The sequence below is a fragment of the Gobius niger genome, assembly GCF_951799975.1.
Source record: "Gobius niger genome assembly, chromosome: 17".
NCBI classification, from domain to species: Eukaryota; Metazoa; Chordata; class Actinopteri; order Gobiiformes; family Gobiidae; genus Gobius; species Gobius niger.
Window position 1 is genome coordinate 6,998,980 of NC_136868.1, and position 27,956 is coordinate 7,026,935.

Below are 27,956 nucleotides of genomic sequence, written 5' to 3' on the forward strand. Positions count from 1 at the left end.
CTACAGTCTACTGGAAATGACACAATGAATAAAACAAAGACAAAATAAAGGGGTGTAAAATAAGTTTAATGGCGGCATGCATGATGCAAAAGAAAAGGGCAAACGAAACAGAAGCTGGGGATGGATACGTTAAAGAGCTCAGCAAAGGGATCATTCAGTTCAACAGTTTCAAAAGCAGTGGCAGCAAGTATTTAGTGTCAATCATTTCTCAAGTCTTGAGCAAATTTGGTCATTTACAAATGTTCAGACGCTTGATCTTCCAATTTAACATCAACAGTTCACTTTAAAACACGGTTCAAGTACTTTAAGTACAGACAATATTCTGACCCTGAGAAACATTAAATCAAAGTACTTCAGTCGGTTTACATTTGGAAAGAAAATACATTCAGATTTCAACATAGTTTTGACAAGTGATGGCAAAAAAATACCCATTGAATTATTGATGTTAAATTGTCAAACGTCCTCATTTTAATTCAGTCACCTTCTGCACTGCATCAAACAAACAACAAAAATAATTTATTTTTATGTACAGAAAAGTGCATTTGTTGAACTATGTAAGAGCCTTGTCACAAGGCATTTTTTTTTTTTAACTAATACAATTATACGATGAGTCTTAGTGCACATTACACTGTTTTCCCTTTGTTTTTGTTTCCAAAACTACAGTAATGCCTTTCACTGAAGGTAGATCAGTTGATCACAATGTGATGGGTCTTATCTCCATCTTAAAGGATATTAGCGTTGCAAATTCAAACTTACTACTGTACTGGGGCTGCACAATATATTAGACTTTTTATAATAATTAGAAATTTAAGGCCAAAGACATTACTGTGTAACTACATGTAATGGCAGTACAATAAAAACACCATTACAGATGTAAACCTTATAGATTTGAGAAAAAAGTAAACTAATCAGTTTATGTAAAGCATAGCTTTTTTTGTTCTCTCCAATTTAAATTAATATGAAGTATTTCAAGAGTGATTGTTGCAGCAATTGCTGTCCTCGTTTACTGTGCATTTTAAGATATTGTGCATCCCTTACTACACAATGAACGTTTGGGATGAAAGAATGATTAACTACATTTGAATTTGAACTTTTCCTCTAACCTCTTCAATATCCTTTGCGGAGAGGGGGTCATTAATGAGAGGAGGTAAGGCTGGTGCAAATAGGGGTTACATGTGGCAAACTAAACCTTAATTTATGGGAGAAAAAGGGATTGGATTTTGGGGGGTAGGTTTTTTCCGGGTAAGGGGTCCATGGATTTTTTTTTTATACATTACCTGCTGGAGACTGTGCACCCTGCCGTGAGGTCAGCTGAGGTTCATTTAAGTCTAGATGCAATTCAGCTTTCTTGGTTTCTGTGGGGTTTTTGCGCGACAATCCGTTGCTGTAGTGATCAGCATTGCGCAAGTCGAGATGGCACGGACGCTCTTGGGGAGGGTCCTGTGGCGGGCAGGGGGAATGATCTACTTGGGAATTTTTATCCTGCTCCTGGAGTTCAGTCAAAAACACAGACTGGTCTTCTTCCTTTTCATGGCCGACTTTCTCCACCTCCATTTCCTCCTCCTTCTCGGGAATCGTACCGTCTGGTTCAAAAACATCGCATGGCGTCGTCGTACTGGCGGCAGCAGCGTCTGGCTTTTGCTGCGGATTTTCGACGGCCGTGTCTTCTCCCAGTTCTTCGCATTCGTCCACGGAAAGCAGCACGGATCTACGGAAGTTTGGCGTCGGCTGATACTGCTCTTGGTTTTCCTGGTCTAAAGTTTCATCGTCGAAAGCCAGGTTCACGATCCCTTGGAAAATCGGGGATGGTTCCGTGTTGGGGATAACTTCGACTTCCGACTTTTCATCTTCCGTTTCCTCCTCCTCCTCCTCTTCCTCCTCGTCTTCCGATGAGAATAACTGATGTTCGGGGACGCTCTTTACCGTTACAGTGGCTTCGACTTCCGAATGCTCCTCCTCCGCTTGAACTTCATCACGATGCAGCCAAGACCTCGGCCTGTCCTGCCTCATGGCTTCCTCATCGCTCGTCGTTTCCATATCTCTCCCGCGCATCCGCACCTCCACCCTCAACCCGCTCTCGTACATTTTCAGCTCCTCCGGCGTGCTCGTGTCGCTGCTGCTCCGTCCCAGGAAGTCGTGGCATCGCATCGTGCCGCACTTGGAGACGCCGCCCCGGTCGTTGGAGAAGTCGTCGTCCTGCGAGCCGCCGGCGTCGTAGTCCTCGGATCGCGGCTTGATGTCGTCGGACGAGGTGGTCTGGCTGCCCGTCTCCGATTCCGGGGTGATCTGAGGGTGAATGCCGCTCCACGAGTCTTCCAGAGGGGTGCTTCCGATGCTGCAAGGAGTGCTGCTTATCGGACGGTCGATCTCTTTAGGGGATTTGGTGTCGTTGACTTGATTGGAGAAGCTTGTTTGCACCTTTGCTATAGCATCCGTAGCCAGTTTAGGCATCTCTATGTTGACTGATATCTCTTGAGTGGGTTTAGATGCTTGAACATTAATGTCATTTGTAGCAACTTGTTCCAGATTATTCTCTTCTTTTAAATCTAACTGTGGCAAACCCGCGTCACCTTTACTTTCTATCTGCGTATTATTTTCATCTTTCTGCTGCTGCTCTAAACTCTCACCAGTCCTTATTGTAGCTACGTCACTTTTACCATCCTGATTTTTAACATTCCCAGCCTCTTTCTCCTTTGTTGCTAACTTCTTGGCAGCGGTTGTTGTTGTTGCCGTTTTGGGGTTCGAACTGGATTTTGGAGAGGCCGTGTCTGTGGTAGCAGTCTTAGGTTTTGATCCCGGTTTGGCAGTAGCGGCTGGGGATTGCTTGGCGTTGACGGAGGAAGCTTTAGTGCTGGGTTTAGCGCTGGGTTTAGCAGAAGTTCCAGAGGCTGAAGCAGGTTTTGCGGCGGTTTTCTTCTTTGGAGCTTCGGCGGCCGTTTTGTCCGCCGGCGGTTTGGGTGCATCCTTGTCGTCTTTCTTGGGTGAAGGAGGCTTTTTCGCAGATGAGCCATTCCTGGAGGCTAAACGTAAAAAGAGTAGATGTTACATAATTGCTAGGATTGGATTAGGACATATGTAGATCTAATTGGAACATAATGGAGCTCAATAGTCTCGCCCACCGTGAAACCCATATCGGTTCAAGAAGTAAATTTCTCATTCATTTTTGCACTAGATTAAGTTATATGACAGAGGCTGATTGGATATGTGAATCTCTTGTGAATCTCTGAGCAGTGCAAGTGTTTGCAATAAAAGGAAATACCAAATATTGCATAACCAAAAACTTCCCTCCCATTTCTGCTCTGCAAGTGTGTGAGTCTATTGAGCTACTTCTCTATGATTACTCTTGTGCCCATGCATAGTAAGAAGTAATGTGGTCGCTGTATTGGACTGTTGTGGTTAAAGAGGGAGCAGAGTCGGGGGCAAAGCTCTTGATTTACAGGTCAATCTACGTTCCTACTAGAGATGTGCGGGCTGCGGGTTCCACCACGGTACCCACGGGCTGCCCACAGATCAGCTTGGGTCATGAAATTCTCCTTTGATCGCAGGTCGCGTTGGGGTGGGTCAAAAAATACCGGTCGCCGCTACTCATTGCCGCCGTACATACATTTGTTGAATTCTGTCCCAAACTTATTTCATCATCTTTAGAGCAGGTTTTTTACATAAATATGCGGTGGATTTTCCATAAAACAAGCAGGGTTTTGCCGCTTGTGATCGCTTTTGAGAACGCTTTTATGGAGCTCGATGTCTCCTATTTTCCACCCTGTGCTTCTGTGTGTTGGCGTTACCTCTGCTGTCGGCCTCTCTCCTGATCCCAGTGCTCTGAGGGAGAGAGAGAGCGCGAGGGGATGACGCGCCAGTACTGTTCATTTCAAGCACATTTTTGGACGGAATTAAAGCCATGGTCAAGTCAGATCAGCCTATTTGTATCGCGTCATTTTTAATAGAACTTGCTCCAAAAGCGGGCCCCGCGGGCTGAAAAAAACCCTGACCCGCGCATCACTAGTTCCAGGGTAATGACCGAGAGAACAAGATTGCGTATACAGGCTGCCGAAATTAGTTTCCTTCACAGGGTGGCTGGGCGCACCCTTAAAGATAGAATGACCAGCTCAGTTACCCGGGAGTAGGGATGGGTACCGTTCAGTTCCGGTGCCTTAACGGTACTTTTTTCGATACCTATTTTATTTTTATTCAATAAAAATAACGTGTATAAAAAGCATAATTCAGGAAAAAGACCGAAAACAGCAGAACAGAGGCTACACAGGCCGCAGCAGCGTCGCCTGTAACTTTGTGTTTTCAGCACAAAACAACTTAAGCAGCGATAAAAGAGAGAAAGCACGTTATTACCTCTTGAGCTACAGAGTCAGATCCACATCATTTCTTTCAGCTAAACTTTTCTAAACACACTGCACTTTGACTAAGCGAAAGCTCCACACATCAAAGATCCTTACATGGTGTGAGCGCTCACTCTGCCACTAATAATTTACCAAAACTGTACCAACAATGTCTAATAGAGAGTGAGCGCTCGCTTTTCTATAAACCATCTTGGATATTCCCTTTTCTGCAACTGCTTGTAAAGTTGTAAACAAGAGCACGTAAGCTCCGCCTCCGGGTCTGTCACTAAAGGTAAAGACGTCTTTCTTGTTATCACTGCTTGGGTTTGCTTTTCAATTTGCATAAACACTAAAGTTTCTTATTCAGTCCTGGTTTAGTCCTGGTTTATAACTGGTTTAGTTTAGCTCTGGGTTCTACGACCGGAGTAAGTCCTGGTTTAGACCTGGCTCAGTCCTGACGCAGACCGAGGCTCTGCCATCTCTGTTACAAAAGTTTAGTACGTTGTAGCTTTGCTTCGCTTTAAGGCCAATTCATACTCCAGTTCTCGCGTCTTGTGAAGTATGAAGAGGCCTGTAAGTTATAGCTATAAGGTGTAGCTTTTCTTTGCTCCATTTGCGCTGAAGCGGCTCATTGTCTGCGCATACGTGCATTTTGTTTTTAGACTCAATGCGGGTCTGGAGAGAAAAAGAACCGAAAACTGGTACCGAAAGAATTTTTTTTTTTTGATACCACCCCCGACCAGAGCTTTTCGGTCGGTTCCAAGTAGGTACCGTTGCCATCCCTACCCGGGAGGAGCTCGGAGTAGAGCCGCTACTCCTTTACGTCGCCCGGTCCCCCCAGAGCAGCTGGAGGAAGTGAGTGTGGATCAGGAAGTCTGGGCATCTCTGCTCAGACTGCTGCCTCTACGACCCGGCCCCGGATAAAGTGGAAGAAAATGAATGGACCATGCATAATAAGTCTATAAGCAGTATTAGATTGCATGTCTGCGTAACATTTTAATTAAATATTACTTTTGTGAGTTTACCTGTTGCAAATACTTCAACAGAAAAATGTATAAAGGTAAAATATCTAACCATGGGTGTCCGCTGCTGCTCTTCCTTTGGCGTCCGCTCTCGTCAGGGCAGAGGTCGTTTTCTCTGCTCCCATCGTTTTCGCTTTACTGTTCTCTCTGGCACTGGGCTTGTTTGTCGAACTGGAAACGAATATAGATTAAATAAGTTTAATAAGATGCAATTTGTTACATACATCCGCAATGACAACAACGCTACACAGAATGTGGTATTATAAGATGTACAACACATCAACAAAGTTTAAAAATAGGCACAGTATCAAGACTTTTTGAATGTATAGTTTCCCAAGAGTTTATTTAAATATATAAGAGCAGGAGTAATAAAACAGAAACGCTGTCATCTTAAAACACTTGGCTTCTAAACTGACTTGACCCAGAAAAACGGAAAGTGCTAATATGAATTGCTGATTTTGGGGACACTATGAAATATTAATGTGCTTTTAGTCGGTGATGGACGCTTAAAAAAAGAGGATATTTTAACATTGACAACACTTTGAAGGGACAACAACAACAACTCATCCAGAGCTTTTTGATGCCTTTGAGAACAAGGTAAGAACTCACTTATAAATAGCCATCTATATATTTAGTCAATGCCCTTGTATTGATCTGCACTGTCTTAAAAAAAACTGCAATACAGAGGTTCCATAGAGTAAGAAATGTTGAAACCTGTACATAGCTGTGGCTTAAATGTACTAATTGAAAAATGAAGAAATAAACAAAACAGGACAAATGAATAACAACTTCTAGGCTAGTGCGATTAAGAGCACTTTACATATTTAGCCTCTAAAGAACAAGGACATCAGGTAAATACTCATCATCATACCTGCTAGTCTTGGTGGGCTCTGTTTTCTGAGGAGTCTTTGTTGCCGCAGATTTGTTCACGGTTTTGACCTGCTGTTTCGGTTTTGCGCCTGAAAAAAACACCACATGTAATATGTCGTTAAAAACCTGGTTCCTGTGTGGACGACATGTAAGAAAGGCACGCGCTGAACATTAAATAAGAACTTGACATTTTGCCAAAGATTACCATTTGAATGTTGACAATTAGCAAATTTTGGAGTACTCGAATCCATTCAAAATCAGTTTCAGAACATTATCTATTTTTTTTTTTTATTTGAATGAGGACAGTTCACATTAATCAACTCGTCAGTAGAAAACCTCAATGTAAATGTACCAGAATTAGCATAATAGCTACAATAAATTGCATCCGTTGTCCTAAGGCAGGTTAACCACTTAACTGCCACCTGAACTGACCACATTTTCTCCACTTTGGCATTACCCAAATCTAAAAGCTTCTTGAAAGAAAAAGCGTCAAAACAGCGATAAAAATGATGATGAAAATGCAACAAAAACGAGACAAAAAAGTGACCAAAAAAAAGCTACAATAAAGTGACAAAAGACCAATAAAAATGTGACAAAAACACAACAAAAGAGTGTAAAAAACATGACAAAAAAGATCAGTTTAGATCAGTTTTGTAGCTTTCAAATGAGGCGTTACTCAGGCCTGTAGGCTGTGACCTCCACTCGAGAAGAAGGGTAAAACTGAACTGGAGAAAATGTGCTCGGTTAAAGGAATAGTTCACCGTTTTCTTGTTCTTACCTGAGCTTAGACGAGTTGATGATCAAAAAGACCAAAGATATTGTTACCATTTGGCCTCTCCCAACATATTCCTACAGCTCCAAACGGGGTGAAGTTAGAAGAAACCACACTCTTCCACGGGCACAAAAACCAGACAGGTACGTTTCAACTCGTTTAAGCTCAGGTAAGAACATATCTCAGTATGGAAAAACTGTGAACTATTCCTTTAACCGAGACGTAATACATATAACACGGTCACAGATATGAATCATTCTTTGCAGGGTGTCGACTTGTCTGACATGAGCTGGACTCTGGGGGTTTTCACTTTGATCCCAGCAGCTGCCAAGGACAACTGAGTACTTTATTTCTCACAATTCAACGTGCGCACTGCCCCAGTCTGGCCAATGTATCAACGCGACAGAGGCTCAACATTCATCATGTTAATTAGCCGGCCGCTGCCTTCATGGGCCAAGTGATAATGCGGAAAGCTGGCTGGGACATTGGGGTTTTATTTATGAGGCAGTAAATACAACTTATCTGGCATCTTAATTTTGGACTTAAGCTGAATATTAATCGGCTGTTGAACCGTATTTTTTTTTTTTTATAACGAAACTTTGACATTTAAATCAACAAGTATTATTCCATGATTTCTGCACTTATGATTCAGTTTGTCCATGTAAGCAAAGCACTCCATTTGCAGCCATCATGGATAGAAAATTTCCATGTGGCTAAATTAGATCCAAACCTAAAGGAACCACAGTGGGACTAAACAAGAACTAAACCAAGATTTAACAGTCAAGGCTTAGAGCAGAACTAAGTAACTCATGCCCCTACAGGCCATAAGCGCCACTGCAGGTGTCGTAGTATGTTGTGGATTTTTACTCTAAAGTAAATACTACGCTGACAGAAAAGACAAAGGTAGAGAGGGATATTGTACATTCAATTACACAAGAGATTTTTTGTCATTCAAAATTGGCTGTAAATACTGTTTCAGTGGCGCTAGCATGCAGTTAGCTTTGCCCGTTTGCTTGCTAGCTTCTTCTTCATGATTCAATTAGTGTGTGTGTATTGGTGGCTACGACCCGGAGGCAGGAAAGTTGCAATTTTGGTTTTCTGGCCAGAGACACCGGGGGGAGATGAAAGACCCTCCAATCATCCCATTAACACATTAACTACGAAAAGGATTTATTAAGGTAAACAAGTTACTTAGTTCTTCTTTAACTAGACTGAGCAAAGAGGTCAAAACCGGGGATGAATCAATCGTAAAGTCACTGAAAGGTCAAATGCACAAATATTAACTAAAAAGTTGGAAAGTTGCACTTTTAAGATTTGCAAACATTTCATCAAAGAATTGGATAAAATTGGGCAACTTTTGAGGAAAAAAAGAAAAGGTCAACATCAGACAAAACTGCTGCTGAATATGTTTTAGACCATCATTTTGGTGTTTCTACAGTAAACATTTTGTGCATTGTCATAATTTTAAGTCAAGTCATAAGTTTAAATCAATTTTACGGCTATTTAACAACATTTAAGGCACAATTCATCTAATGTCTTTTAACGTTTTTTAAGGATACGGTCGTAACACACATGCTGAGTATTAGGAGTTTGAATCAGGAATCACACAATTACCTGAATCTCTCTTCCTATTGTTGGTCACCTTTCACATTGTCTAATAAAGTTTACAAGCCAAATCATCTAGTTCAGAGTTTCTCCAACTTTCCACACACTGTACCACAGACACTATACCACAAAAGCCACTTGTTTAATAGTAAATAAAAGGCTTGAACCTGGCACAGTCTGGGCGTCGTTCCTGGGGCTGCTGGCTCCGTTCTCCGGCGAGGCGCTGCCCGACGTGGAGGTGGCCTGAGCCGTGGTGCTATCGGACTTGGCTCTCTGGAGCTTGGAGCCTGGACTCTGAGTGGCCGAGGTGACGTTTGGAGGGGAGGTTTTGGGTCTTGCGCCAGGGTTTGGCTTCTTCTCTTGGTCTTTAGTCCCAGCTGCACTTCTGGGGCCGTTTGCGCTCACCTAGGTGCGGCACACAGGCAAATGTTACGATATTGTATGATTCAGTTCAAAGCGGGCAAAATGTTACTCAAGATTTTAATTTAAATACAAAGGAGTGCAACTATTAGGTATTGTAATTCAAGAGATCTTCATTTCATTTGGCAATGTCACTTTACAAAGGTGTTGGAATGGCTCTTGTTTAATTTCTTCGAGAACGGGCTCAATCACAGCCAAGTCTTAACACATAGCAAAACAACAAAGCACTATTAACTAATTAAATATGCAGTCTATCATTCTGCTATTCGATTTATTACTGGAGACAAATACAAAACTCATCACTGTTTACTATATGACAATGTAGGCTGGTCTTCCATGACAAATAGGAGAGAGAAACACTGCAATTTATTTATTCATAAGGGACTTGTTGGGAAGCTTCCTAATTATCTCACATGTGAACTAAACTTTAACGGAAGTAGCCACAACACCAGGTCACATGACTGTTTAGTTCTGAAAAATTGACTCGCAAAGAGTGACGCAGGAAAAAGAGGCTTTTCTTATTACGCCGCCCACAAATGGAACAAACTACAAAAACTTTTACAATTGAACTCATTAGTGCCTCATTCACATTTAAAACGCTTAGTATTAGATATAGAAATTTGTACTTGTTTTACTTGATAATTGTAAAATCTTCTTGTAAATATTGTATTGTTGTTCTCTGAGTCCTGTACTTTCATTGGGCCTTCCCTGTATAAATAAAGATCAAACTCAATAAATAAATAGAAGCACACCTGTTGTTTTTCATTGTGGCTGTATCGTTAACAAGTAAAAGTGATGTTCCTTCGCAAACCCGTCTCCCACTCTTGACGAAAACGACGCACAATTAGGGGAAAATGTGTCAACGTGGTACCTGGGAATACCCATGCTGCTGTGTGTGCTCGAGTCATTTCCACCTTCACAGCAGTCTGAGGACGCACTATTCGACATACGGAAGCTTGTAGTTTGTTTACAGATGAAAAAATAAATAAAAGTCTATTTACGGATCAAACATGACAGCAGCAGACGCGACGCCATCTTTCGATCAAGCTTTAGGCCGTGTTCTAAATAGTTTAGCTCGAAAGTTTACAGTGGGTACATCATACGTCAACGGCTATGATGATACTATTGGCTGTGGCTACAGGCAGACACATATGATAAACATTCGTAGCGCCCAATAGACGGCTATGGACGATCGTAAACCACACCTCTCCTATGGGAAAATTAATTGGTGGTCCCCAGACTAAATATAACTTGGGATATTTAGTCTGGCCCAAACTCGTTTCTAGGTCTTACAATCCCTCCTGCACATCCACATTGTTCAAGCCAATGAATTATATGCACGTTTCACGACCTGTGTATAGCTTTCAGAGGTGGCAAATTTGCACTTATTTAGATTCTACTTCTATCTTGCATCGCTTAATAAATATTTAGGTGAATACAAAGCAACACAATCATTTTTTTTTTGCTGCGTTAACAACATATTCTAAGGTGGTGTAAGGTCTAAACAAGTCAGGTACCCCAGCATTAAACAACATTAAACAGGTTGATCCTCCATTTCTAAAGTCCCATTGATTGTATTGTATTAGTTAAATGTTTCATGGTGATGGAGACAGGGAAGCATTTTGTTGTGAATATGTGGATTTTTATGTGGTTTCATTAATGTGAAAAGTGTCTTGTACGTGTATCTTGTCTAAACCAACATTTATGGATTTCCCTTTTGGATACTGTTCTTCACATTCTATCCAAACCTAATGTGACCTTTTTCATTTTTAATCCTGCTGCTGCCTCGTCAGACTGATGAACCTGATTCCCGACACTCACCACGTCTCGTCTGGCGCTCGTCCCGTTGACGACCGGAGTGGCACCTGTTTTTGTTTTGGTTGCCGTGGCGCGATCTCCGGGTTTCTTCATGCCCTTGGCTTTAGGACCGTCGCCCGGTTTGGGGGCCGTCCCGAGCGCGTCGGATTTCATGGCCGAAGCAGAGTTTTGGGAGGAGGAGGAGGAGGCTTTGGCGATGTTGGACACTTGTTTACTTTGTGTCCTGTTGATAGAAGGACTCTCAGGGGCAGGGGAAGGGCATTTTACCGCCCGGGGCTGTTGGGACAAAGACACAATTATTAGTCACGCACTGGACGAGAGTGAATCATCTGCCTGAGGAGCTTAGGTCAGCCAAATATGAGTGGACATTTAAAGAGACTATACAGAGTTTTTTTCATCCCCCTACATGTTCCAACAATGTCCTAATGTGTAGAATGAGCCCAGACTTATTCACCACAACTGCCTCTAAAATCCTGCACTGTCACTCAAAAAGGTGTTAATTCGGGTCCGAAGTGCCGTCACGCACCAGCTTAATATAGAAGGTGCAGATTCGAACCTTCCGATCACGAGACGACCCGCTCTACCACCGCCGCCTCAATAGCGAGTGCAAGCTGAAAACAATAATGTATCCTGTTTTGTGTGTGTGCTACACCTGATTTAACATTTGAAATTATGTTTATTACAGTAATGGGGCCACAAATCAAATATGTAAATAGGAAAATACCGCATGAGTAAAAAATGCATGAATGACCGCGCTGCTGCTCCACTTTTGGAAGAGGTTCTCTTTTTGCGCATGAGCAAATGCTTAGTAAATGACCCTCTTAGAACTTAAATACTTATATACATAGTTTAGCAGCAGAAAAATGTTGGTGCAGTGTTTAGCTCCACTTTAAAACAACACCACTGTCACAGAGAGCAATGGAATTGGTCTGCACACTTATGTTACGGAGAAATGTGAGTAAATGTAGTATTTTCATTTCATATGGTTATTTTTAAAAATGTGTAATGCTCATTTAAAGGAACACTTCTTAACATTTTGAATTATACTGTTGCCAGCAATACAAAACCTGCTCCTAAAAAAACAGCGAGACACAGAATGCTATTTTTGCAGCGGGAAATCAAAGAATGGATTTGGATGAGGACATAACCTATTTAAATGTCATATTTAGCTGCTTAGAGTCAACATATCAATGGAGACCAGCTGGAGACGACCCCGCTCCCAGTAAAGATATAGTCAGGTCTAGGGCTGGTACCGTTATATATATATATTTTGTTTTTATACCAGTACTTTGATGATATGTTGTTTTTTTCTATATCAATACCAGTAAAAACTAAAATATACTAAAATATTTGTCATCTAGAACCAGAAAACAGAACAATGATATTCATTTATTCCATAAAAGACAATGGTCAAACAACCAAGTCACTTCCTTTAACGCTGTTCCTGAACCAACAGGCATGAAAACTTTGTCTCTAAAGATATTGCGGTATCTACTTTTGATATTTCTATTTTTTCCGATATATGTAGCACCTAAACTTATTTTCCTATACCACAGTGGCATAGTGTAACGGTACCCAGGCCTAGTCAGGTCAACTGAAAAGCGTCATACATGATTTTGACATCAGGCCGCAACTTAATAAAAAGAAAGTAATTTAAAAAGTACTACACTATTTCAGGCAGCACTCCTCGCTTCCGAATGACTCAGCCACTCCACATAAATTACTGCAGAAAAACACGACCTGAACAAACTAAACCGCCGTCCAAGTGCCCTCTCTTCATCCATCCAATCAACGCGCGCCTCTTGTGTCAAATCCCTTCACGATCGCTCCACTCCGGCTTATGTATGCATGTATGCTGCCTGTACATCCAGCTGTTCTTTCCGTGACTGTACCACACTGAGTCACGCCGTGGGGGTGGGGTTTTAGGACATATGGCGGCTGATGTTCGCAGAGATCGCTCAGGGATTTGCTAAAACTATGCAAACTATCCGCCCGTTTGCCTCAGTACATGATACACAGCTGTGCAAATGTATGCCTGAGGTAGAGCATGAAATTTAAATGGTATTTATTTATACCACTTGTATGAATACAGTTATAATCTATTCTAATCGGAGTAGGATCAGGAGTAGGAGCTTGAACAGTGGTGTCTGCCATTTGCCCTAAAAGGGAAATCTCAAACATGATACTTTAATTACTGGACTTCTAAGCCTAAACGAGAGGTGTTTTTTGGCTGGTTTATATATATATTTCTAACAGTTTTCACAACAGCCAAGTGGACATAGTGTGAGAGACCTTTATTATACGATTCAGCCTTTAACCTTATTTAGATTCATAAATTGACTAATGAACTGAAATAATTGCCTGGACAGAGAAGGTCAAGGCGGGCAATTCAGTGACGGCTTTAAATACAATTATTTTCTTATTGTGTTGTTGTGTTGTGCATCCGTTGGTTCTTATCAAAAAAAATGTGTAGCCGTTGTTTTACCTGTGAGCTAGAAAACACTGGCTTCTTCCCAAGTTTCCTATTGTCCCCTGTATCAATTGCATCTGTGAGACAAGAGGGGAAAAAAAAAGAACCATTACCCAAAAATAGCACACTCCTTTATAGAGAAACGTAATTACAGTGATTAGTCCAAACATATACAGTGTGTGAAAGTTTATATTAGATCGTGGAGCCAGTGATACGTTGGGAAATACAAAAAGCGACAATTGTTTTTCATATCACGAACATAACGGAGATCAATTACAAAACCATTTTAACAGTGTATATTTCATTAAAAGAAAATGTCTGAGCAATTTTCATCAGTCAGTGCCAAAATTAGACTTTAATCTCTAACCCACCCTGCATTTTCTCAAGTTTGGCTTTACCCAAACCTAAAAGCTTCTCAGCTGGAGAACCTCATTTGAAAGCTAAGACCTACAAATGTGATGGTAACTTTTGTCAAATTTTTGAAGCATTTTTGTCATGTTTTCGTCTGTTTTTTGTTGCTATTTTATATTGAAGCATTTAGATTTGGATGAAGCCGAACTGGAGAAAATGTGCTTGGTTAAAGTTGGGGGTAAGAGGTTGAAAGACATATATTACGGCTGAAACAAGGACAAAATTGATCTAAATTAGAAAAATCATGACTAAAACTGATCTTTTTCAGATTTTCCATGTGGCTGTTAGGCAGATATTTAGAAAACATTGTGATTTAGCGAAATACTGTGTCATATTGTGCAGCCCTAATTTGTAAGAAAGACAATTAGAAAATGGCTAAGTCTAACTTTATATGTTTACGTTTTCGCCACAAAAACAAACAGATCAGATGGAAGTATTGAACAGCGATTGCAGTCCTCAAACCAGCATCATCCAGGCGTGAGAGCTTTGCACGCCACGATCTACATAAGACAACAACTAATGCCAGGTAAGGGCAGAGCGGCGCTGACAGCCTCATCAATTATTCACGCGCTACATTGCAACACATTGTTAGGTTAGATCGCGGGAGAAAAGACAACAGGCTACTTGCACTCATCGAGGCCATAAATCACCTGCAGTCACAAAGACGAGGCTCGACTCCCGCCCTTTAAAAACAAGCATGGCGCTGCTGTGCGTTTGGTATGTCTGAGCGCACCCGCATCTGTGCAGCTGTCGACCTGGGGATCCGGAGGAAAATCATGACAGGGGTACGACTCGGGATCGCCTCAGCTACTCGGCGAAAGCGACTTGCAAGCACGCGCGGTAATGGATCCGAAGCACGCAAAGCCGCATCGCTACGCTGGTTAGTAGGAGGGTGAGAATATGCAAGCCACGCACGATTTGTACTGGTGTGAGCGGGGCGAGGGATGGAAGAAAAACGCTGATCGGTAAAAGAGATGAGCAGCTCCTTACCTGCTAAAATCCTTTCTCTGTGCCGCGGCGATAAGCTCTCCCATCCTTGAGTGTGGCGAACGGCGTAAAAGGTCTGCAGGAGGAACGTCCAGAGTCGATCGTGTAGGCTGCAAATCTCCTGCTTGAATGGCTTTCGGTAACACACACAGGACAGTGAGAGAGAGGAGAGAGAGGAGAGAGGAAAAGGGAGGGAGGGAGGGAAGGAAGGGGCAGAGGAGAAGAATGGAAAGGGGTGCGCTACAGCTCAACGAATCAGCAGCTGCTTCAGGAACCTTTCACCATGGCAACAAAATACCCATCCCTCCCCTCCTCTCACCCCTTTTAAGTCTAACCGCGGATCGACTCGAGCTCCCCGGAGAAAAATCACTGATTTCACCGCCCGATTGCCGTTTACTGGTATACATGCAGAGATGAAGAAAAAAAAAAGTAGCATTGAAACAAAAAGGGGTTAAGAGGGTGGTAGAATGTCCTCTCACTGCTGGATGACTGTGCACAGATCGGAGATTAGCAGCGGCTGGAGCGCGTCACTGTCTGTCTCGCTCTAATCCATAGTGCCATACTGTACCGGACTTAACCAGCCGGGTCACTTTCTCCTTTCAGCAAGGCCTAATCTTGTTCCAAAATACAAAAAATATGTGCACCTACTCAAGTCGTTCAACACAATGAAAGCACCTAAAGTAGTTGGCTTCCCTGATCAAGCGATAATTGAAACCCGATTGCATAAAAGTAGATACACGGGATGCAAATATGGAAATTTGATGGCATGTAGGAAATTTAACATTCAAGTAACACGGCGGTAAATGCTGAATGTGTAAAAAAAATGCTCTTACAGTGATGGGTCAAAGAAGGGCTGAATTATTGCAGCTAAGTCACTATGTCACATGCACGTCTTGATGCTCTTGTGTTTATGAGTAACCAATAGTGGAAGAAAAAGACAACACTGGGAACAATCCAAAAAAGCAAGCTAAAAGTGAAATACTTGAGTTTTTATGACAATTAATGTGGACATGTCATGCATATGGAGCCTAAAAATAGACTTAAAAACCTTATTTTGGTGGCCTCATTTTACGTTTTGTAATTTGAAAATATGTCTGGTTCAAACCTCATTTTTGCAGTAATTGACCCAGGGTAAAACTTGCAAGAATGACCGCCATTAGTGCAACGATACAAACAGAAAATTTCATCTCTTGCTGCTTCCGTTTAAAATCGATGGGCAAACACTAGGACAAAGCCACGGTTAAAACCACAACTTAAGAAAAAACTAAACCAAGACAAAATCAACGCTCAGCCAGGACCAAAACAAAGCCAAGACTCGCCAAGGGACCAGTTCTGGGCCCATGTGATTTCACCTCTTGTTGTCTGGGTCGGGTCTGGAGCGGGGCAGGGTCCTCGTCCACTGCGTCACCGCAGAGCCAGTGCACGGCGGAGAAGAGCTCGCAGCTGTTGTCCACTGTGACGCCGTCCTTAATGGCCGAGCACAGCTTCCTCAACAACATGGGCTCCGTGGTGAACTCCTCTCTCTGTAACGGGACACGACAGCTACAACAACAGCCTCAAACAAAACCACTCATGCAATCCAAGTGGAAGCGCTTTTCTAATAAGGATTGACCCTTTTTTTTCCAGAACTAGTTTGGGTGATGTTGATCCCCGATAAAAATGCTGAATTAGTTCACGCTGGTTAAGTAGCGAAGTAGCACTGTTGGATTCACTCATTCAAATTCTATAACCTTTATTACAGTGTTAATTTCGTCGACTAAAATATTTAGTCTTAATTTTAGTCAAAGTGATATTTTTGACGACTAAAATTGGACTAAAACTAAATTTAAAGTTTTTCATGAGACTAAAACTATGACTAAAATGTCCAGATATTTTAGTCGACTAAAATAAGACTAAACAAAAATGAAAAGGAGAGACTAAAATCATCCAAACTTCTATTGAGCGTCTGAAAGAGCCTCAGATCATTTAAATTCACTGCCAAATGAACAGGTCTGAGCTTTATTCATGTGGAGCAGCTCCATGAAGCAGAGGAACAAGATTAAATATGATTATAATGAATATTATAAATGCAAAATTGACTCAATTAGTCTTAAATTTAGTCGACTAAATTGACATGCAATTTTAGTCGACTAAAACTAGACTAAAATTGAAAAGATTTTTTTTGACTAAATCTCGACTAAAATTACATTACATTTTAGTCAAAAGACTAAGACTAAAACTAAATTAAAATATGTTGTCAAAATGAACACTGCTTTATTGTCTAGCTAGCGCATTTTGTAACAATTCTGTCCCTAATATGCACTTAAATGTCACAATGTAACAACATAGTAATTACTCAGGAGACGGACCAGTCATTCTACTTAACATTATAGTCATATGAGTCATAAAATTTTTTAAATTAACAAGAAATATGGTCAGTATTGATAATATTATGAAACCAGGGCTGCAAAATTGATTTTATTCCTATCTTTCCTGTTACTGTCCTATTATTACTGTGCTGTAAAGTACAACTGAGACTTCATTTGCGTACATTTACTGCTAAAAAACAACTCCATGGATAGTTTATGTATATCCAAGGCACAAGAATGTCGCTTGAGTGTTTAGAAGTCCTACCCTGCGCAGATCCTGAAAGGCCTGAGTGCGGATGACTTTGGGCAGGTGTTGGACGATGTACTTGAGGTTCTCGTCCTGGAGCTCAGTGACCAGAGTCTTGACCTGCTGAGCCCACTTCACTTCGGGCAAACTCCTGATCAGCTGCTCCGTCCCACACAGCAGCGTCACTGCGCTCTGCACCGTCTGATGGGAAAAGGTCCAAAATTTATCTGCAAGACTTAAAATACCAATATATTCATCCTATTCAAGCCTCTCTACACTGGCTACTGGTCCACTGAAGAAATGTTAAACAGCTTCTATCTGCTCCTGGCTGTGGCTCGTGCTCTTAAGGACAGACAGGACGTTTTCTGTCAGAACGCAAAGCTCAGGATCTCCCTGCCTCAGGAGATCAGGTCGACCGACACAATGGTTTCTTTTAAATCACAGATAAAAACAAACTGAAGAATGTTTCTTTGTATAATGTATTCATGTTAAATTATTAACTACAAAGCATAATTACACAAAATCAAACAATGTGGAATTTCTAAGCGGATAAAAGGGGGGACTATATTGTAAGGCGTAATAATACCAGGAGTAATTTGGCATCTGCACAGTAAAGTGAAGATTACTGCACGGTAAAGTGAAGATTACACCGCGGATTTCGAACGTAACCATATTTAAATAGGGAAAACGTGAAAGAGCTTGGTAGCTTCTATCTTGACCTGTTTTGGAGCTATAGAGGAGAGAGGGAGAGGCTAAATGCTAACACCGTCTGCGCTGTGTTTACGTGACTGAAGGCACGGGTGAAGACCAGACAGATCCTAAAGAACTTGTCAAAGCTAAGGTAAGAACATATCTCAGTATGTGAAAACGGTGGCCTATTCCTTTAACTAACTCAGGACTATTAACCGTATGTAACAATTTGAAATCAGGCAAATGCTACATTTACATCACATGAAGACAACAAACAAACAACAATGTGGAGTTCTAGGAAGCGTTGAATTACATACATTTAGTAAAACTCTATTAAAAGGCGCTTTATGCAACTTTTGATATTTCATATTTACAATGTTTTACCTTGTAGTGACCCCGCGGCTGTATGAGTGGTCAGCATGGTGGTCTCTACAACACTCCAGGATAAACTGTTTGATAACACTTTACATTACGGGCCGGTAAGTCCGTGGTACTTATAGTGGTAATTACAGTGGCACTTCTTGGTACTTATTGTGGTACTTACAGTGGTACTTACAGTGGTACTTACAGTGGTAAGTACTAGTATTTACAGTGGTAATTCTAGGTTATTATTGTAGTACTAAAAGTCATAATTACTAGTAATTGGGGTAAGGGGTTAGGGAGACAGAGTTACCATTGTATCTCTCATTACTAAGAGATACAGTGGTAACTCTTAGTAATGAAGTACTTCTATTTACTTTGGTATTTTAAGTGATAGATTCTAGTAGTTACAGTGATACATCTATGGTACTTATTGGTAATTCAAGGATACTACAGCAGCAATTCATAGGTAGTAAATGTGGTACTTCTACATACAGAAGTAATTTCTAGGATTGTGTGACTATAAAACAACATAAAACAGCATTAGGGAAAACAAGAAGTACAACCTTCATTACTAAGAGTTACCACTGTATCTAGAAGTACATAACTTGTAATTCTCACTATAGTATCCTTTAAGTACCACAATAAGCACCTAGAATACCCAGTGTAAATGCCACCATAAGTACCACTGTAATTACCACTGTAAGTACCAAGGACTTACCGGCCCGTAATGTAAAGTGTTACCAACTGTTTTGTAGGTTTTCTGGTGAGAGGCTCCATCAGCAGTGAAAACCTTACAAACAATTGATCCTGGAGCGTCCTAGAGACCACTGTGATGGAAAGTAAAGGCACCATGCTGACCACACATACAGCCGCTGGGTCACTACAAGGTCAAACACACACAAATATCCACTTTCTTTTTCCATATAAAGATTTGCGTAATGCACCTTTAAAAGCTTGTAGAAATGGCTCTTATTCCTTGCAAAAAGCAATGCATGTAATACACAGACAGTGAAATGTGAAATGAAATCAAGGTTATTTCTATTGATCACCACGTGGATGTTCCAAATTGTTTTCCTGGCAGACGGAGGCGAGTGTTTTGCCAAGTCTGTACGAGGCAAGTGTTTTTCAGAACACAATGCTCCACTTTCCTTGGCGCTGAAGAAAGACAGACTCCGTTATCAACTCTGCCCCCGGTTCCCTCCCCATCTGTCTGCTGGCTCATGATCCTAAATTAGCTTGTCTTTAATAACTGAGAATTGAATAAAGTGAGCCTTAATTAGATCACATTCAAATTTGCTTCCTGTGTGGACAAATCGCTTGAGGATGAGTTGAGGATATTTCTGCAATTGTAAAAGGGAGGGAGGAGAGAGAAAGACGGCGAGAGATCACTCACCATAGTTTCGACAACAGCAGTAAAGCAGACTCTCTGAAGCTCCGGGGATAAGAGGGAGAAGTTTCGCTCGGACCACGACTTCACAAAATGCTCCGTGATCCACCTGAAAATAGATTTGCGTCTTTCGGTGTCTGTGAACTAGAAACATCTTTGTAAACAGCAGCACAGCAGGGCTACATCCGGAGCTGTCAGATAAATGCCCAATTTCCCTGACCTAAATTTGGAGCAATCATTGTCGACCCATTGCATGCTATAATGACAATATTGGATCAGGAAGTCATTGGGAAAACGACTGTACCAAAGAGCTAGTTATTGTGAACACTGAGCACAAGCATTAGAGGTGGACATCCTGCATAACTGAGGCTGAGAAACCTGCTTTTGGGTACCTCAGCAATAAAGAATGTATATGTAAAGAAAAGACAGAGAGGAATGCGAGACTGGGCTGGTTGGGGTTTCAAATTGACATAGATACAGACGGCATCTCTGGAATCAAAAACTACTGTAACAAATGCTGAATTGTGAACATAGTTTCTACTAAAGAAAGACACAAAGACATGGAGAGGAGCAAAGTGGTTCAACAGCCCATAAATACATAAATAACGGAGAATGCTAACATAATGCTACATATTAGCATCGGGCTAATGCTAACGGTTTTTTCACTTCTACTGAACAATCTGCTGTGAGAAAATATCCATATGGGCCCAATTTGCCCTTGACTTTATTTATGTGATAAATAAGTTCACATTCCACCAGAAAATGGCTTAAAAGAGTGAAAAATTGTGTTTCTCTAAAGATTCTATTTTCCCCCTCTTCTATGACGAGATGCCGTCTGTATCTATGGGGCGCCCTCAGCAAGCAGTAGTGGGAAGGACACATTGTTAAACCCTAAACAGTGACAACAACAGCTTTCCTGAACTGCATGATAGTGAATTGATGGCGCTGTGATGAACACAGTGAGCGCAGAAAGGCTTAGAATGGGTTTGGTGATTTTGTGATTAATTTTAGTGCGATAAAATCCAGGACATACAGATGAGGAATAAATTACCAAAGTGAACCAGATTACTAAAAATGAGGGCACGTTATAACATCGTTAAAAGCTTTAAAAAAACAAAAAAAGAAGATAATTTTGCAACGTGATTCAGCTCACCACCAGTTAGGGCTGAAGGATATGGACAAAATTTCATATCTCGATATTCATGCCAGATATCTCGATATCGATACGATACGGTAACTATGGGTTAGGTGAAAACAAAGTATTTTTCAGAAAAATAAAATCATAATACAAAAGAGTGCGGTTTTATTGATGAAAATCTATATCGTTTATATCTTGCTTTTTCGATTTTAATATTTTCAATGTTCATATCTCAATATAAATACGATAACGATATATTTTTCTTTGCGATATTGATATCTTGAATGTTCATATCTCTATATCGATATATCTTTCAGCCCTACCACCAATTGTTACAAAACTTAACCACGTCCACGCCTAAAGAAGCCTAAAAAGAACATTTTAAGCTTTCAAATTGTAAAAGTCCATTTCAAACTAGAACAAAGGTAGAATAAAGGACAAAAATAGAATAATTCATGAAGATTTCGACCAATCAATTGTCATTCTAAAACTGAATACCTCTATTCAAACAAACAGATGGGGATATGCTAAAAAATAACAAAAAATGTAAGTAGGACAACACAAACCACTAACAAGATGATAATTTATGCCGAATAGCCGCCTCGACAAGACAAACAGAAACATCTAATATTCTCCCAAAGAACTTCAGAGTCTGAGTTACAGTGAAGATACAGGCCATAAACCGGTCTTTAATGAGCTTCCTGTTACACATTACAAATGTTTATGGAATTGAAGCTTATTTGTATGACACTTTTCAACCCAAAGCGCTTCACACAATGTAGGGATTTTGTGCTTCATTCACTCCACACATGGTGGTGGTACCCCCGGATACACTGACAGAATGTGTCCAGATATGTGCATTGCCTACGTTTAGGGATGCAATGAAGCAGAAAACAGACAAGCAGGAAGAGACGAGCAATCCTTAATGGAAATCATTTCAGATTTTCTTTCTGCTAAGAAAGAAAAGAACAAGGGGGGGGGGATTTTCATTGGGTCTGGGTAAGTAAACCTAAAGGGGTTCTCGACTCGAGAGCGGCGGTTTTGGGGCAGTGTGAATCCAACTGCTGCACTTTGGGCTGAACTTAACACCCGCTCAGAGACTGTCTGAAACAGGTGGCCTCGGAGCAGCCCTTCACGCTTCCTGAGGTGGAGCAGGTGTGATGTGAAGATGGCCAACTTTGAACCAAACTAGTTTCTCTTTCATTCCTCTTTTTTAACAAACAAAGGACTTATTTTAAATGAATACACATTTACAGGACATTTGGATTTTTACTATGACGAGGCAAATGGATCAACTTTACATAATCAAGGTACGTCTCTCTCTCTTCCTGCTGTGCTGAAAAGCTTTGCTCTCCATGTGCCGATTAAAGTGCATCTCTCCTCAGACTCACTGTTTTCAACCACGGTTCTAAAGCCTATCATTGGCATAAGCTGTCAGTGAAGATGAGCATTGTGATTTTGGTTGCCACTTTATTCCGTGGACTCTTACCTCTTACACTGCAGGTTAAGGTTGTGAAGGCCTAAGGCATGAGTGAGGCACAGGCACTCCAGGACCCCCTTCTGGACCCCATCGCTCGGCTACATGAGAAACACAAGAACAGTGTTTATGATACAAGCCAGTCACCGTTTCCTGTGGGTATTTGTAATATACAGATCACAAGATGTACGGCGAAGAAAAGATGCAATCAATAGCAGGAAACAACAATCTATTACAGAGAAATTGCATGTTCGCTGTGCGTCGACCAGCTGTAAAGAGGAAAAGTCATTGGATACTGTTTAATGGAAGAAAAGTGTAGTTAGAATGACCTTGGGGAAGAAGCGACAGTAGTCTCTGATCAGAACCATCTCCACCACGTCTTTGAGCCCGTCCAAACCCAACATGTCGGCCGCCAGTACCACCTGACTGTAGATAGAGCGCACGACAGAGGGTTCAATGTGTATCAGAAACCTTGTTTTAGATATGTCCCAATACCTGGCACTGGCTCCTGAAGGCAAGTCCACAATAGCTCCGTACATGAACTGCAGCAGTATTTCCATCTCCTCAGGCCCCAGACTTGTAAAGACAAACGAGTACATGTCAAATACACAATGTACTTCAGCTGGTACCAAAACACAAAACAAGAGAGACCCAGTGATTCAGAAAAGCCTGTATAGATTAGACCTTTTTTTTGTCTCTTTGACGAATGTCAGTAAAAATAATTGCAATGTCTTTTTTGTCGATTCTGCCTCTAAGGATTTTATTTTTTCGAACAAGTTTTGATTTAATGCCAGTTACAGTTGAATGCTTTTTAATGACTTTTAAAGGTCCTATATCATGCAAAATCGACTTTTTGGAGCTTTTAACCATGTTGTTTAGCTATTTCCTTATCAAAAACACCCCCAGAGTGTTTTTTGGCTTCATTCACGCTAAGCAATCCTCCTGAATCCTGCTCTCTGAGCAGCTGCTCCGCCTCTCCTGGAAAACGACTGACTTGTGACACTTTTGTGACCTTTTTTACGTCATAGTGTCAAACCAGAAGTGCCCGATGTCTGTAATGCTACGGCCTGATTTTAATTTATAGAAAGAGCTTTGTCATTATTTATATTGTCAGAAAAAAAAAAAAAAAGTAAGTGCCCGACACGTACCTGCGTCTCCCTGTGGAGAAGCACTGAAAGTAGTGAAGAAGGAGCTCTTTCTAACCTACTCTGGACACCTTTTCTTTTTTCTTACCTAAAGATAATGACTATCAGCCAACATAGTGTCTGTGACCATCACTTGATGGATGCTTTGTGAACCTTGCCCAGAATCAAAGTGGATTAACTTTTATAACCAACGCGAGCCCCATAATGTAAACACCTGATGGACCAGAGCGGGGAGTCAATCAAAATGCATGTTAGCTTTAATATGACGCTGTGTTGCAAATCTCAACCCCTAATTACTAAATTGTGAAGTAACTTCGCTGATTGCTGTGATATTTATATTTCTACTACGGCTAATGTTGCATGGGCGGAGAGAGGGGGCGGAGTTAACTGAATCGAAGTGTCTTGTCTTCCGGGTTTGCAAAATAGCTCTAGAAAATTCTTATATTTCTCACAAAAAATAGTACTCCATAGTGGTAGAGGTACAATATATCACATAAATGCCTATAGTTTACTTTGGAATGGCTAAAATAGCATGATACAGATCCCTTAAGCCTTAATTTTGACATTATTCATTCAATGACCACGGAAACAGTTATATCAGCAAGGTCACAAGCAGCATTACTGACAAACCACTATGAAGCTGCCGTGAAGTTTTTGATACACCGAGTATATAATTCCCTGGAGCCACAAGTTTAGGACACATTTAAAGAAAGTTCAACCCCTGCTGCCACTGACGTCTCTAAAAGTCTGAGTGACTCATTCTGAATAATTTAAAGTCAGTGAAGGTCTATACATTTCTACTTTTTATTCATAACTTTCTCATCCAAATGTACATCACACAGCCCTCTCTTTCTGTGGCTGCTGCCTGGGGGCCACTTCACAGGTTTCCAGCTCGCACTAGCGCACGCTGTTCATATTTCTGACAGGAGCGTCCTCCCCCGTTAGCCTCACATCAGTAACGCTGAAGACAGAGCTACATCTTGGAGTCACAGGGGATATATAGGTTTCTCTTGACTGATGCGGCTGAAAAAGGGAGAGCTATGGGTTTACTTAGAAATACTGCATGTGGATATAAGGTGAGACTATGTGTAGTTAATACTGGAGTAGTATTTTGTCACTTGTGCTATCACTTCTGCACTCCAACTGTCTATTATTGCGTCATCAATTTGTTAGCCTGCCATTAGCAAAAAATAGTGGCTTGCAGTTTCTTTTTATTATGGATTATTCCCCTGCTGCTAGTGGAGAGTTTAACATGCATTTAAAACATAAAATATCAATCATCAAAGCACTTTACAAGCCACAGTTATGCAGGATATTTCCACTTCAAAATTATGGTTCTGATACTTTTTCTATTAGTTGTAGCAAGAATGTACAGTGGGACTTTTATATTGAACCATTGCTGCTTGTACAGACTTAAATATTCATTACTTGAATAGCGTTCTTGATGAAAGCCGAGAGCCGAAATGTCTCGTTTGTTTGATAGTCTTTCACTTCAAGGTTAGTGTGTTCCGCTTTCTTTTGTTTGAAATGAATCAAGCTGTTCCCTTTTACCTTAATCATCAAATGACTCACACGTTTTTAAAAAGTTTGATTTTACACGAGTGTCAGGGGCTGCACAAAATTGAATTCAATTAATTGCATGAAAAATATTTATTATATGTGGGTGTATCAAAAATCTCAAAATGTATTTAATCCAAGCTCTTTCATGGCTGAGACTTTGTTACATCAGCAAGTGGTTCATAAATGCCTTTTTTTTTACCTTTGCCCAAAAAAATGTTATATTAATGTTAACATATTCTGACATTTCAAAGCCAATGGCCTTTTATAATTATGAGTCAAACTGTGGCCAGTCCAAAGTCACCTCTGTTTAACGGTTATGAATAATTAATACTGAACATGCACTGATTCTGCTGGATTTGTTCGGGGGAAATGAAAAGCAAACAGATATTAGTCTCAGAGTTGTATTATCGACCCATGTGCTCCATCGCTCCGCTCTTACCCCTGCAGAGTGATGCACTGTCTAGAGCTCTCCATCCAGCTCCCGCTCAGCATGGCTCTGAAGTACTGGGACCGAGCGCACAGCACCGCCCTGCAACACACACACGCAAACAGTAAAGAAGAGAACCCACACCCCTGTCGCCTGCTCGGCCAACGTGAAGTGGCAGGGGCTCAGATGTGACAAAAGGCACGGCTAAAATAAAACGGTTTGTTCAGAGGTGTCTGGAGAGTGTGTTTATTTGCAGAGTCTAACAAAAAGTAGTGTCAGTGTCATCGGAGCGGAATTAATTATAGCCTTGGCTGCAATCTGTGTGAATTATTTCCTCATCAACGGGCAGAAATAACAAAATTTGGGATTGTTAATGACAAAGCAAACAAGGATAGGATGTTTCTTGTATTTTAAAGTATAGCTTTATCTTTTCACAATATAAAAGATGGGCTGCACAATATATCGTGAAAAATACTGCATCGCGATATCAGGTGATGCAATATCCATATCGCAAGAAGCTGCAATACATCGCAACATCAATACTGACTCAGATCGACACCTTTTCTTTGCAAACTCAGCCAAAAACAAACAATGCATTGAATTTACACATGTGTAAAAGTTTAGTTAAAGGGACTATAGTGAGTTGAAAAATGCTAAAATTATGTATTTTCCTCTGCCTACATGTTCCAGCCATGTCCTAATGTGTAGAATGAGTCCAGACCTGTTCACCACAACTGCCTCTAAAATCCTGCACTGTCACTCAAAAAGGTGTCACCTCGGGTCCGAATTGCCGTCATGCACGAGCTTAATACAGAAGGTGTAGTTACACATATGGCCTGAGGTGGCAGTAGTGAGTACAAAATGGCCAACTTGCATCCAGCCCCTTTAAACATTTACTAATTTAGTTCAGTTTTAGTCTTGTTTTGGTCCTGACGTAGTCTTTCTTTAAGCCTTCTTTTGACACAATTTGTTTAAAGCTGGGGTACCTGATTTTTTTCTGTTCAAACAGTGACATCTTTAGTTTTGGCCCAAACTTTAGGCGAGGACAATACAATAAGGTCTGTGTTTTGCTGGGTTTACAACTTACTCTGAGGTGTCAAAAATAAATGTATTCTGGGGTACCCCAGCTTTAACTAGAACGGAACATATGTACAAATGGTTTAGAGAAATTACGCAACAATATCATTATCACAATATTGCACAGCCGTATCGCATATCACATGTTACTTCAATATCATTCAGTCCTACTGTGCTCATATGATATTGCTAATACAATTTCATGCCCTGTAGTACTTGCAATACTATAGTACTATAGACCCTGTGATATTCCCAGGGATGTCGAAACCTTTACATCGAGGGCCACATATCGAAGTACCGTATATAGCGTGGATGGCCAAAGATCCGTGGTCAGTGCAGTAAAACTTTCACCCAGGTGCCTTTAAGAGAGGTTTAAACTGTGCCCCACATCTTTATTTAGGCTTGGAGCCATAATGCCAGCTCTGTCTCACAATAAAATGTGAGTTTTTGAGGTTTCAATTGTGAGGAATTATGAAACTTGCAGTATAAAGTACTATCTCTGGAGATGTGTGCCAATTCAACAAGAAGCCTGAGGGCCACAGTACATTTGTCTGAGGGCATAATTTGCACTTCGGGCTCCACGGGTAAAAGTGTAAACATTTGTCATTTCATTATATAACAGACGGTAAGCTTAGCAAAAAAAATACTACAGACATAATACACCATGAGATCAATACCATGATAAGATATCGTGATATTGTAATGAGGTTTATACTGTATATAGCCATAGACATGCCAGAAAACACAACTACAAGAACTGCCATAAAGTAGTTTTATGAACTCTGAAATACATTTGCACAAGCCACGGTTTGAAGTCAAAGCAATAATATAAGATGTTTGTAGGAGATCGTACAGCCGTGGCCCTGCTCAGGTGTAGAGCTATATTTAGTCAACCTTTATCATCTTTCAGACAGAAGACAGGAGACAGAAGCAACGTAAAGGAAGCTGCACAGGTGCCACACTGACAAATAAAATCCAGACGACGCTGTATTACTGCCTGATCTAATATTAGATTGTTGTGTCTGAATATTTCATGGGAAGGGCACTCTGAAGCAAAGTGAGTGCAGCAGTCTCCTCTAAAAGGCTGTCACACACATCACTGCAGCACGGGCAGGGGCGGACGACCGGGCTCATCTCGAGACGAGGAGGGGTGTCTCCATGGAAACTTCGGCCGGACAAACTGACCACCGTCTACTGCTTCTGCACACGCTGGAGGTGATATTTTGAGCTGGTGCGACTTAAAAGTGGTTTTGAAAAATGGGCATAGCTGCAACAAAAAAATATTTCCTGGAAAAATAATTGCTATATTGAGTACTTATGTAGTGGCCGTCTGGGTTCACACTATACCCAAGTACATTCTCTTGTGTCCTTAGGCAAGGCACACCAATAAT

The 27,956-nt window shown here is 41.1% G+C and overlaps 1 protein-coding gene across 1 annotated transcript in view; it reads right to left on the reverse strand.

Moving 5' to 3' along the window:
• The window catches only part of btbd8 (BTB domain containing 8), a 37,558-nt gene that overhangs the window by 1,260 nt on the left and 8,342 nt on the right, over positions 1 to 27,956 (reverse strand). Inside the window, exons 6-19 of the mRNA XM_079574849.1 lie at positions 25,501 to 25,590; positions 22,852 to 22,932; positions 22,686 to 22,782; positions 22,369 to 22,457; positions 19,748 to 19,850; positions 17,320 to 17,502; positions 16,059 to 16,229; positions 14,710 to 14,839; positions 13,324 to 13,385; positions 10,842 to 11,114; positions 8,768 to 9,005; positions 6,225 to 6,312; positions 5,406 to 5,524; positions 1,278 to 3,020 (exon numbers count right to left, since the gene is read on the reverse strand). Of these exons, the coding sequence (XP_079430975.1) occupies positions 1,278 to 3,020; positions 5,406 to 5,524; positions 6,225 to 6,312; positions 8,768 to 9,005; positions 10,842 to 11,114; positions 13,324 to 13,385; positions 14,710 to 14,839; positions 16,059 to 16,229; positions 17,320 to 17,502; positions 19,748 to 19,850; positions 22,369 to 22,457; positions 22,686 to 22,782; positions 22,852 to 22,932; positions 25,501 to 25,590 (3,467 nt within the window). The remainder of the gene's footprint in view (positions 1 to 1,277; positions 3,021 to 5,405; positions 5,525 to 6,224; positions 6,313 to 8,767; positions 9,006 to 10,841; positions 11,115 to 13,323; positions 13,386 to 14,709; positions 14,840 to 16,058; positions 16,230 to 17,319; positions 17,503 to 19,747; positions 19,851 to 22,368; positions 22,458 to 22,685; positions 22,783 to 22,851; positions 22,933 to 25,500; positions 25,591 to 27,956) is intronic.